We start from the raw sequence: 13,014 nt of genomic DNA on the forward strand, positions 1-13,014 counted from the left end.
GCTCTGTCAGCAGGATGTAGGAATTGCCTTTCAGGATTCATTTGGCTCCACTAATTGAAACTAATACCTTTCAAATAGCATATTGATTCAGAGAAAGCTCAATTTTTCCAATTGTGCACTGTAAAAATGAATGAATAACACAAAATGTGAAGGTGCCAAGATTAAAACAGACTTGTTGGAGGCTTGTTTCCTGAGTGGCAACAGAAGTCATGAAGATGACAGCAAACATATCATATTGTGACTTCAGAGCACCTCTTGTCTCCTGGGCTGTTGTGCAGCAGAAGGCCTGAGGCGCGTTGTATTAGTGGCCTAATTAAGGAAAAAAAAAAAAAGTCCAATAGTGTCACCATGAATACAGTCACAGCAGAAAAAAACTGCACCTCTGCAGCCCCGCACATCAAAACGATATCAGCAACACGTCTGGATGTTTATCAGGAAGTCCAACTGAATCTCCCCAAAATTCACTCGCATACATGCGCACGGGCGTGCACGCAGCTGACAGGTGAATCCAGTGTTGATTGATGCAAGCAAATGATGTTTTTTTCCTGTCGTGTCAGATGCAAAACGTTGCCACGGCGTGAGCAAAACACTGTTCTGCAAAAGCACAAATTACTTTTGCTGTCAACCATTCCGAGTCAATCAAGAGCTGTTTTGGATAACTTTTACAGGTTTACACAAATAGCCTGAGACGTGACTGAATAAAAACTCCGCCGTTCCAGACAAAAAATAAAAGCGAGGAATAATTCCAAAGTGATTTCTTGTGATTTCAGCATATTTTTTCTCCAGACATTATCATGAACAATGAGCTCAAGCCGCTCCTGCAGTCACTCTCCGTCGGCGCGTTTGCCTGATGCGCAGCGCCTCCCCAACTGGTCGCTCACTTTGACAAATTCCTGGACGTGAGCGGGTCTGCTGAATGGCTTCTTGCTCGTAAAGATGATACCTTGAATATTTTACAAGTTGAATAGCTCTGCCACATCTTTTTTTTTTCTTCCTCTCCACTGGTAGATTATCAGTTTGGAGGAACACAATGGGACTGTGGTCATTTTGGAGTTTTTGTCTTTTGGCTTTGCTGTACCTCTTTCACCCCAAGTTTGTGGCTCAAGCGGAAATAACTTCTCTCGGAACAAACGACAGATTTTATCGTCTGGAGGTAACACCAGTGGAGGCAGGAAAAGTCTCACTCAAAGTCGGCGATGGCACAAAAGTTTTAAGCGCTTTTGAAAAGGAAGCAGCCGAAGCTTTGAAACCGAACAATAGCAAGCAAGTGGGGGATGAAACACAGACTGGACTGGAGGATGAGGCACCGGTCGGCATCAAAACGGCACCAAACTATCACAAAATACCTGGCAAAAAGTGTTGTAACGTTTCCGAGGATAACCAAAGACGACGCACGGCGAATATAATGTTAGAAAACACATTTTCGGACACGAGAGAGAGGGCAAAAAGGAGCACAACATACACGGAGAATGTGGATAGGAGTGTGAGTGGAGAAGCGCAGTCAAGAGAGAGGTTTGTGGAAACTGCCCAAGGTGTTTCGAACTCCAGAGCCGAGTACCGGCGCACAGCGGACGAAGCCAGAGGGTCTAACCCGAGGCAAAGTGAGCCGCACCTGGACACTTCCACTTTTGCTCTGTCGGGAGACTCGGCACACAACCAGGCGATGGTGCACTGGTCCGGACACAACAGCAGCGTGAGTTTCAGTTTCACAAAAACACTTCATCATATCATCAAGATTTTAGAAAACGTGTATTCACCAAACACTTAGCCCAATGCCTTTTTTCTCTGTGGAATGCATATTTTGAACATTTTTAAATAGATTTACATCAATCTGTCACATTTTTACGCACAGCTGTCTCAGCGCGCACGAGGAGAATTCTCCCCTATAAACTAAATATTTCAGTCTAACAGTCTTGAACCGAACAGTGCGTTCTTTCCTCCTCTCATAATCATGATTATTTGTGGTTATTGCCCACACAGAGGTTATGACTATGCGCATTGCGTGGCTGTTTGTTTGGGCGCCTGACGGATGTGATTGTGCGCTCGCAGGATTCCCTCTTGAAGTTGAATCATTTATTTCAACAAAGTGTTTGTCACCTGAACTTTAAATTAACAGTTCACCTCGCAGGTAAATATATCTGACACTGAGCTATGGGAAGGCGCAGGCATTCTGGCAGCAATCACAACACATTAATTATTTATGAAATAATCAAGTAATGTCTCTCAGGAAGGTGCAGTAGCTACAATTAAAAGGAATGTGTCCAACCTGACCCTTGATGTGACGCTGATGAGACGCAGTCTGACCTTTTGGCAAATGAACCGTGCCTTCATCACTGGCATTTGACTCACACTTTGTTGATAGTTGTCTAATTGCCTGGATGAATACAACATAGCAATGTGTTTGTTGTTGAAATGTTGCCAATCTTTGTACTTCAGAACAGGTTGTTTTGAATGTGCACAACTTAAATGGATGACAAGACATTGCAGCAACCACCCAGAACACCCCCCACCTCCTCACACACACACACATTCACACACCACAGCTGCACACACACGTGCGAGCGTGCGCACACACACACACACACACACACACACACACACACACACACACACTGTGTTTTACCAACACAAAGACAAAGCCATGGAGATTTTATCTCTTACTTTACATATGCAGCATGCAAAGGTGTTTGCAAGCTCTGGCGTTTATCAGACATAAAGATCTTAAAACTACAAACAGCCGTGTACAAAAGAAAGGAGCTACTCTGCCTCTTTGTTCTTCAGGTGATTCAGATCACCTCAGTTTGCTGGGCGAAAGGGTGTGTGGCAGCAACATTAATCTGGGACCACATCAGAAGATTTTTGTCCTAGAAACACAGCAAATATTCATACCTTATACAAAAAAATGCAGATAAATTTCACTGGATGGATTGTATCTTCTTACCTGCTGACATTTTTTGTTTGGTTAAATGTCATATCATGTCATAATGTCAGCACCATCACAGACTTGGACAGAAATAAACCAGAAATGCACTTAATAAAATCTGATTTGTGGGCGTGTATCGTGAAATATGTTGTCGGTTTGAGACGTCTTCACCAACGATGGCCTTTTGTACTGCAGGACACTGTTCACTGGATCATCACTGATGGGCTTGTCACTGCAGCCAGTCAACATCTGAGATTTATACAGTCTGAACCCCTGTCTGCCATCCCCAAAAGTGCGACTGGAACTGCAGAGTTTTAAATTGATGGCATTTTATGACTAGATGTTAGAGCTCAGGCTATATCAGATGTAAATGACTGATAATAAATCCAATCTAAAAGGGACATTTGAAGGAAAATTACTTCATTCCTGTGGTCTAGGGTAGTAGTTCTCTCAAATATTCACTTCTAGACTTTTGCCTGTGATCTGGCCAAGATGTAAAATCCCATTGGGAGTGAAATGAAAAAGATGTAGAAGGTGATGGTGAAAGTGCCAGCAGGGGATCTTCAGAGTTCAGATGTGATAAAAGAATTTCATCGTATAAAACCTCAAATCTGTCCACAAATCACTCTCCCAACTGTTATTTGATTTCTGTGCGATTGTCTGAGACATCAAAGCCTGGAGTCATAGCTCTCCGGTCTCTGACTTTAAGAGAAGATAACATTGATTGGGCTCGACCATGGGAATAAAACATATACTGCACGGATTCCTTTTTAAATCCATGCTTCTTAACTACATGTAGTATTGATTGGCTGTGCAAGTTTCATGCTTCTTAAATGTGTCCTGAATGTGAATGATGATGGAGATATACAGGTTCATGATTTGTAATGATGTGTGCCATAAACATGAGCAAAAATAGACAGGAAATTCATTAAAAATACTAATAAATACACTTGGCTAGGGATGTCCTCTATGGCAAATCAATATTTCAGTCCTTTGCCTCACATGGGTGTTCAAGCTGTGATATGACTGTGTTGGTAATCTTTTTAAACAGCCATTGCAGCACATCCTACACTCAAGGGATGCAGAGTCCCCCCCGCTTCCCACCCCACTGAAGGCAAAAGTCTTAGTGTGCAAGCCAGCTGGTGATCAGGGAGTTATTGGCAGCAAAATGATTTTAGGCTCCTGATTGACCATTTTTGCAAGCTCCTCACAGACAGCTGACCAAACTAGGACACTGTGTTGAAGGCGAGGACCGTTAATGAGCGCCTTTATAATATTGACATCACTTCCCCTGAGCTGCTGCCTCAGAAATGATACTGTATGTTGGTGTAAATAACATTCACCTACTGTACTGGTCATCTTCAATGGCCTGCTATTAGAGGCCTGCTCTTTGAGGAGCTGGACATTGATGAGGCCAGCTGTTCGTCCTGGCTGCGGAGTAAATCTCATTGGATTTTTTTTTGTTATGTCTCGTCTGAGGTGGCGAGAGTCAAAACCAATCTGTCAGCTCTGTACCGTCGTCTTTTTCTGCTGCGACTGACTCGGGGAATCAGACAGGCCTCCTGGGCCACGTTGTCCGCATGCTTAATCAGAACGAGGCAGTTATTGTTGCACATAATCTCATCGGTATAAATAGACAATAAAAAAGAGGAAATGGCACGGCCCTGGGGGACAGTTGTGTTTAAAACCGGTTCATTAGATAGACAGCCATTCCATTTAACATGCCAGAGCCGGTTGCATAGAAACTCCTTGATCCATAAAATCAAATGGAATGGGTTTCCAATCCACAGAGGTGTTTGACCGGAGTTTGCGGGTGTTGTAGGATGATGAAAAGTGCATTAAAAAGCTGCCACTGCTGAGGTGTTCGGATATTACAAAGGGGAAAGTTTCAGTGTGGTTTTGTTTTTCTGATAATTTTCCCACATTTCTCTTTAATATTCTACACACATAGGTGCATTTTCAGTTATAATTTGGGGCAAGATCCCTTTAATAAAGAAGTCACATGGTGTTCAGTCAAAGGGGCTGATGTGTGACCTTGTAAAACCTTTTATTCATGCACTTTTCATCATCCTCTGCCCCCCTGGTTGCTAGCTAAGGGGATTTTGATCAGTCCGACGTTTGATGAAAATCAAAAGTGGTTCACATTTTAACATTTCAGTACAAATTGTTTCTCTCCTGTGACACACTTTGTATTAGAATGTTCTGCAGCACCTCCTCATTTCAGATAACCTTTTCAGTTTTTGTGTGTTGTGTGGCTGCAACTAAGCATTATTTTCATTTTCATTTAATCTGTGGATAATTTTCCCAATTAAGGGGTGTAACGATACATTGATCTGGATCAATATATCAATTCAATATTTAACGATCCAGCATGATTGATGTAAAGTGAAAATGTCAGTCTATATCACAGTCTTTAAGATACGCCTTTATTTTGAAATTGTCATGTTTGTGTCACAAATGTCTGGAAGAGTTCATTCAAAAATTTGTTAAAATCATAATTTAGTTGCTTTTTGTGAGTTGACATAAATGTAACTGAATTTGTTAAACTGACATAAGATATTGTCTGATATCGATTGCAGACCCCTGAATTAACTGAATCGAAATCGTGACAGACTTTGTGATTCCAGCAAATATTGTATCGTTGTTCAGAGAATCAAAATAATATTGTATTGTGATAAAAAACTTTGATTTACAAGTCAGAAAATTACTGAAAAATTGATCAGTGTTTCCCAAAGCCCAAGGTGACGTCCTCAAATGTCAGTTCACCACCATGAATGAGTAAAGAAACTAGAAAATATAAGATGCTGGAATCAGAGAATTATTTATTTATTTATTTTTTAAATACTCAAGCCAATTAATGAATGATCAAAATGGTAGATGATTAATTTAATAATCGGTTCATGATCATAGTGCAGAGTTCAACGTTGATGTTCATGGGTCGGATATCTACTTGCCCAAAGTAAATTTTTACTTGCCCCTGTGCAGATTCTTTCATTAACAGTTATTAAATAACAATAGCTATTAAATAAATAGCAAAGACTAATGTTATTTGTCATGATTAATCTCAGGCTCTAATGTCTATAAGATGTCTAGTCTAATAGTGAAAAATGTCCATCCTGCTCTTTTAGAGTCCCATGTGATGTTAAAAATGTCTCGTTTTGTCAGTCTAAAACAAAAAGACATTTGTTTTAATTTCATAATAAACAAAGAAAACCGGGAGATATCCATATTTGAGAAGGTGAAAACAGCATTTTTTTTGCCATTTTGCATGAAAAATTACTTAAACAATTAATCAATGATCAAAGTAGTTTCATAGTTTCTTCCATTTGCCTGGTCAAGCAAGTGTGTTGCCAGATTTACTTGCCTGACATGGCATTTTACTTGCCCCGGGCAGCCCTGTAGTCTATAGTGTCCTTCTGATTTAGCTGACATGTCAGTTAAGTTTGGAATTTTTTTTTACTAAATATGGATTTTAAAGTGGTTGCCAAATATGAAGGTTATTTTTGTCTACCAGCCGTTTTCGTCCTTTACCTGCGTGTCCCTCGAGGTGTCAGCACCATAAGTCTCTTCATTAATCCAGCCCGTCTTCAGCCTTTAGGGGTGCACTGTCCACTGATGTGATTGTAAGATGCTGATAGAAACTGCAGCAATCCTGCGTGTAAGTGGTAGGCTGCTGGTAGCTACAGCGAAAAACAATTGCTCAGGAGCCTGGATGGGCACTTTTTAAAGGTTTGCTGAGGAAAAGGTGGCATTTGCCATTGTTTTTTTATATATAAATATATATATTTTGCCTCTGTTTTATTTTATGGCACACCGGATACAAGTTTCACCCGCTCTGTAGTAATAATTCAGTGAAATCCCAGTTTTTACTCCTCAAATGACATGCATGTGTGCCCTTTTTTCATGAATCATTTGTGCTTGGGGACCATAATGCATCACATCAACATAGGCTCTCAGCACTTCCTCAGCCGATACACTGTAGTTTTGCCTCACAAAGTGCATTTTGAGTAGCAAGTAAAGGCCTGGCATCACTCGTATGTTCAAGCACAGTGTCGCTGCTTGACTCCTCTCTGTCTCATATCTTTTTTAACACACTTACACACACGCACACTTATATTTCAATTTTAATCAAAGTGACAAAGCGGGTGCAGCATAATATTTGACAGGTTTGCATGTGATTAATTAGTTTAATAACTCGTGCAGTGTGGGTGACACATACTATAGCCGTGATTTAGTTATGAAAACAAATTTATGCATTTTCTGATTGGGAAAATCAGAAAAAAATGAAATTCAAATTGGGAGAAGACTTCTTTATTAATCACCGTGGAGATAAGAGTTAACACAATCTGTGGCACTTAATAAAAAGAAGTTTTTATGCCTAAAGGTCATGGCTGATTTTGTTTAGTTCTGTACTTTCTTGACTCTTAATATCCGGCAAACCAAGAGACCCCGGTTTGGTAGCATTATGCGTTGAGCCTGGCTGGGCCTTGAAACAGCACATAGCCTGGAGCAACACAGCAGTTACTATCATGTTTAAAGATGACTGGGATTGCTCAGGTGACAGTCGGCTTAAATAATGGCTTGACTTGGCAGTTTACAGTGACAGGAATGTATTAGCTGGAGTAGGAAATGGTTTTTCCTATCTACTGAGATAGAAAAGACCCAACTAAAGGGCCACACACACACTGCACAATCAATGGCGATGATGGAAAACTTCCAAACACAAAATGACACGTACAGAATACTCAGTCAATGGGTATCCTGGAACAAATCCTTTAAAATGACTGGCTGCTTTTGCTTTGAACCAAAAAAAAAGAAATTGAGTTATAGTCAAAACCAGAAGCTTCATAAATGGACACATAAATATGGACAAAATATAGCAGTTATTCAGAAATTATGACAACAAAATTCATCAAAATCCTTGCCGAGGTGAGATTTGACAGAAACTACACATCATTTCCATGAGTTAATGATTGAATTGGATTGACATCAATAAGAATGTCATGAGACTGTAAATTATTTCAACAGCTAAGCATTGAATTTGAAATAACATCTAATTGTATTCCAGCTTTACTACTGCTGCCACCACACTCACACCCCCTCTAAAGTTGAAGCCAGTAGTCTTTAATTCGTGATTTCATGCTGTGCTTTTCTACTTGACACTCTCTGATGGTTAAATAGTGCTCTTCATCACCATCTTTGATTATGTTCCCATTCATTTTTTAGCCTTCTCTGCTGTATTTTCTTGCTATTCCTTTCAATGTTTCAATTTTTCCACACAGAAGTAATTGAAATTTCATCTTACATGATGTTCTGGAAACATTTCAGAAAGTCTAGATGGAGTGCTGCAGCTGTCAAGACGGTACGCAACAAAAATTAATCTGATACGGATCAGCCAGTCTCTGAAATTATTATGCTGGGAAATTGGTAGCTCTATGATGATCCAGTGAGCTACTTTTCATCACCAAACCCACAAACAAACAGAGAAAATAGCAAAACAAAAATCTCAAAATTTCCCAGTATACACAGTTCAGGTTAAAGGGCATCTCTGTAAAAGAATAAGGTAAAACTTTATAATGCAGAGCAAATTTATAGTGTAATCATGTTGTATGAATTGTAAGATACCAATAACATATTTGCCGCTACGTGCTAGTGCTTAAATGTAAGTATAGAGGAAGTGAAAACAACTGTGGGCAACAGAGGAGTAAAACTTTGACATTTCAGACAAAAGGAGAGATAATACTTCATTATTTATTATGTATTTTATTGTATATTATGGTATGTTTGTGGTATGGTTCAAAGATTTCTGGTACCAGTACCAATATCTAAGGTTCAGGTCCTGAATAATACTTTCTCCAATACCAAATCCTTTTTACCAAAAAGAAAGTTATGTTACAGATTATGGTACAATTACTCACTTTAAATAAAGAGGCTGTTAATGGCCTGCTGACAGTGATGATATTTACTCCTTAGGTACTGAAATCTGGTACTGAATGACAAGGCATTTTTTGGTACTATAAAGAACGAGAAAATCTTGATATGAAACCATGTGAAACCAAAAACCAATGTTGATTGTGATGTATATAAAGTAGTTTTAATGCCCTTATTTTAAAAGACTGCCCTGATGTTGCATATTTGTCATAGCTAACTTGACCGCTGAGTCCTGTACATGCAAAGCTGATGCGAAAGGACTACCTACAGTGTGCCATTTTTGTTTCATAACCCGCCCTACTCTGACTCTGATTGGCTACTCAGGCATGAGGAGTGTGATTGGGTAGGGTTACGGTAAGAATATCAGGATAAGGCAAACAGAGTCATATCACCTACAGCGTCATAGTTTGAAGCGTAGTTTTGAATAAGCAGCAGTATTTGACAGGCTCGAAGTGAGAACACGTTGAAATTACACTGTAAATCACAGGCTCTAACTGTGTTACCAAAAATAATTATGATGCATAATTTTTCTAAAGAACATGAAATCAAATAAACCCTTGATGAAAACAAAAAAAAGGAATTATTTAACTATGACCCACATTATTAACCCTGTCTTATAGAAGTGGTGTTCATATACAACTCATTTGCTGCAGCAACTACATTTTCATCCTTGATTATGTTTCCCATCAGCACAATGAGGAAAAACCGTTAATTAATGTATCAGGCAAGTAGTAAAAAGATTATTCTGAACATATCTGCAAAGTGTTCAGTCACATCCTTTTAATTTGCTTTCATTCAATTTCCAATCGTAGCAACGGAAGAATGCTGAAACTTTTTAATGGTTATTTTTTGGCCCTCAGAACACTTAGTTAAGCTGAGGGAGAGGTGGTGGTCTTGGTTAAATATTGAAAAAGTTGTCAGTGATTAGAAACACATCGTATTCATTAGTAATAATCAAAGCCGTGCTCTTTCCTAACCCTATCAACAGAGCTTTTGTTTTCTAAATCTACCCACATGTGGGAGTCAGGATGTAAACCCCGACAAAAGTCCTGCGCTTTCAACGCCCACCAGTGTTGCCAGACGTAATGCTATCAGTAATGGACATTATTAGGTTTTCCTTGCGGTGGGAAGGATTTGTGCCCCTCAGAACTCTGTTCAGTTCTGAGGATGAACACGACTGCAAGACGAAAAATAAGGTTCGGCTCTGTTTTATTAGTGTAATTAGGTGAACCCAAAACCATGGTGAAAGTAATGAAAAATTATCTCCACCATGTCTTTCAGATCACGTAACATTAAACATAAAAAGTCATCACTTATATGAACAGATGTAAGCTTTTACACGGCCTTTATCACACAGATATGACTTTGTAACCAAAGTTTCAGCCCTCTTGTAATGAGCTGAAGTGACATTTGGTTTTGTCGGTCATCAGTTATCAGTCACTGCGTGTGGAGCCCATTGAACTCAGTGCCCTGTCAGTCTGAATCATAATACCTGAAGAGAAGAAAGGGACAATTCAATGGATCTTTTGTCTGGGGAAACAGCCCGAATCGTACCAATAGTAGAAGTGCACTGATCCACTTTCTCCTTTCTAATCTGATTCTGATACCTGAATTTGGATATCTGTTGATACCGGTACTCTAACACAGTGGGTTCTCAAACTTTTCTGGTCACGATCCCCCTGAATAATCAGGTTAATGTTGGTGACCCCCCAGTGTTCCTGAGAATCTTTAGGTATTACTTTATGGCACATGAAAGCTACAAAACTCATATTTTTGAGGGTTTGGCCCTCATGTTGAAAGTCCTTTAGGGGTCAAGCTGCTTCCTGGCTCTCATTCTGTGTTGCTCGCCACAATATTTTATTCTGTTTTGTTCTCCACAACATCTAGTGACCCCCAGAAATGATCTCACAACCCCCAGGTTGAGAACCACTGCCCAAACACATCAGTTTAGTCCTTTTCTGTGTTCTGAGACTAAATATATAAGTAAGTACCTGTCCAGTCAGTCAAATGTTCTTAGCTCACTCAGTTGTAGATTGTCTCATGTTACATCATGGTGGGTTCACAAGCTCTACCTGTACGGCTAATTCATAGGATTCTGGGAGACAAAAAAATATGGGGACTTGATATCTTTGAAGAACTGTTTAAAGGACAAATATGTAGCAATATGCAAAAATGAGTCCTGTGGTCCAGAAAGCAAGTTGGAGCCACAGATTGTATATTCAGTAGGTTGAAGCCTTGTTTCATAGACAATCTGTGATTGAAGCAATTTGTTTTCCCCTGCCCTCTCCTCCCCAGGCTTGAAGAAGCTCAGGCAGGCTGCAGGAACTCTGCAGGAGCGCAAGACGAGCGCAACAAATGATGAGCGCAACATTGAAATTTGACAATAACAAGCAATGTCAAGTCCTAAACTGTCGTTTGAACAGCTGTTTATAACTGTCAGTTGTCCGTCTATGTAATGCTAAGCCCGTAATCCTGAAAACAAAAGCCCACTCTGAAAATACACACTCTGGAGTAGGAGTTGAGGACTGCCTGCCAGACTATATTGCTCGTTATAAACATCTACTCCTTCTAATAGATGATTAATGATTTCTAATGACTCATAAACATACACTAACTGATTTGGCAAACAGTGAGCATTAATTTAAGTGTGAAATGGGTAAACAATAACACAAGGTATGTGCTAGAATAGAAATTTCAAAGGACAGTAGAGTTATCGTCAGAGAAGTATTTCAACTTAGCATGTTTCCTTAATTTCTGATGACATACCATGGGCATTTTATGATTAATTGCAGCAAATATATTACAGATTTCCCCTTTAATTATCTATTAATCAATTTGAACTATCTGGCTATGGTCTTAAAATTGGATTATTATATGTTTATAATTCATACAAACGTCAGACTATGTGATCTGGATTGGTCCATGGATTGAGTACATGTCAATTGCATCAGTATCAGCACCCAATACTGATAATGGATTGGAATGTTCCCAAATCTAATAAAGAATAACAGTTTTTACCAGGTCGATCAGCTGGAAAATCACCCAATCTGGCAACACTAAGGCCAGTCTCAACCTTGACTGCCTCCCTATGACTTCAGTTCAATTCAAGACCATTCGTTCCCAATAAAACATGTTCCTACTAAACATAATTCTGGAGGCATTTATGTTTCCCTCTAACTGGCAAAACAAATAAGTAGTGGACTATATAAACGCAATCTGTAGGAGGAGTAGAAACCCCAAACTAAATGTTGACTAAACTTTACAGAGTAGCCAGTCTCTTCCCCTACACATTATGTAAAATGCAAATAAGTGATGAGGGGGGAAATTACAAAATGGAAATATGTGTGACACATTTAGCTCCTGATCTCCGAGTCTCACAGCACTTTTGGCAGCAAAGGGGGTAATTTGAGGTGGAGGGTTTCTCTCTTCCAAACTCTCAATTTGGACCCACTACCGCCTTTGGCTCCAGCTCAGACCCCTGCAGGCAGAAGCCGAGCCATTAGGAGCCAAAGCTGTGAAGGAACAGAAGAGACTGGAAGAAATGTCTGAATGGTGGTGTTCACACTGCTCAAAGTTAGTTTTCCAAAATGCTAACTAGTGTTCAAAATGATAAAAAAAAAAAAACTGTTTTCATATTATCATATTTCACACAGGTAATTTTCCAATCTCTGTTGTAGTCCACGGCTCAGTGAATAACAGGATTACGCACGAAAAGTAGAAGTAGTCATGCTACTGTACCTCCAACCTCTGAACACTAAACATGAACAAAGAGAAAACAAAAAAACCTGTAAGAGTAAAATGCTAATTATGTATTTTTGGCGCTCCACACTGCTTACAATGCATCAAATTAATTTTAAATTGCATGGGATGTGACTAAAACTTTGTCAAATGTGTCAAAACATTCAAATGACTTTTATTTCCATCAGATTTGTCCTTGAATGCTGCGTTCCTTGTTTTTCACCTCTTGTGCAGTGCATTATGCCTTGACGTTAACATCAAAACACAGAGGAAAAAATATTTCTATACCAACTCCATTAAACACAATCCATTGACTTTCTTTCTTTAAAGACATGAAGCAGACCAAACAAAATGTTTTATCCCACTAATGGCAAACAGTATGGTTTTCTTCATTGTTGTTAGCAGCAGAGAGACATAACGTG

At 39.4% G+C, this 13,014-nt stretch overlaps 1 protein-coding gene across 1 annotated transcript in view; it reads left to right on the forward strand.

The window, feature by feature from the left end:
• Positions 1 to 907: 907 nt before the first annotated feature.
• LOC146315502 (VPS10 domain-containing receptor SorCS3-like) overlaps positions 908 to 13,014 on the forward strand; it is a 56,767-nt gene continuing 44,660 nt past the window's right edge. The window contains exon 1 of the mRNA XM_084736017.1: positions 908 to 1,693. Coding sequence (XP_084592143.1) covers positions 1,031 to 1,693 — 663 coding nt within the window. The 5' untranslated portion in view covers positions 908 to 1,030. The remainder of the gene's footprint in view (positions 1,694 to 13,014) is intronic.

This window comes from Lutjanus erythropterus, chromosome 14 (assembly GCF_056507025.1).
Source record: "Lutjanus erythropterus isolate fLutEry1 chromosome 14, fLutEry1.hap2, whole genome shotgun sequence".
Classification (NCBI taxonomy): Eukaryota; Metazoa; Chordata; class Actinopteri; order Lutjaniformes; family Lutjanidae; genus Lutjanus; species Lutjanus erythropterus.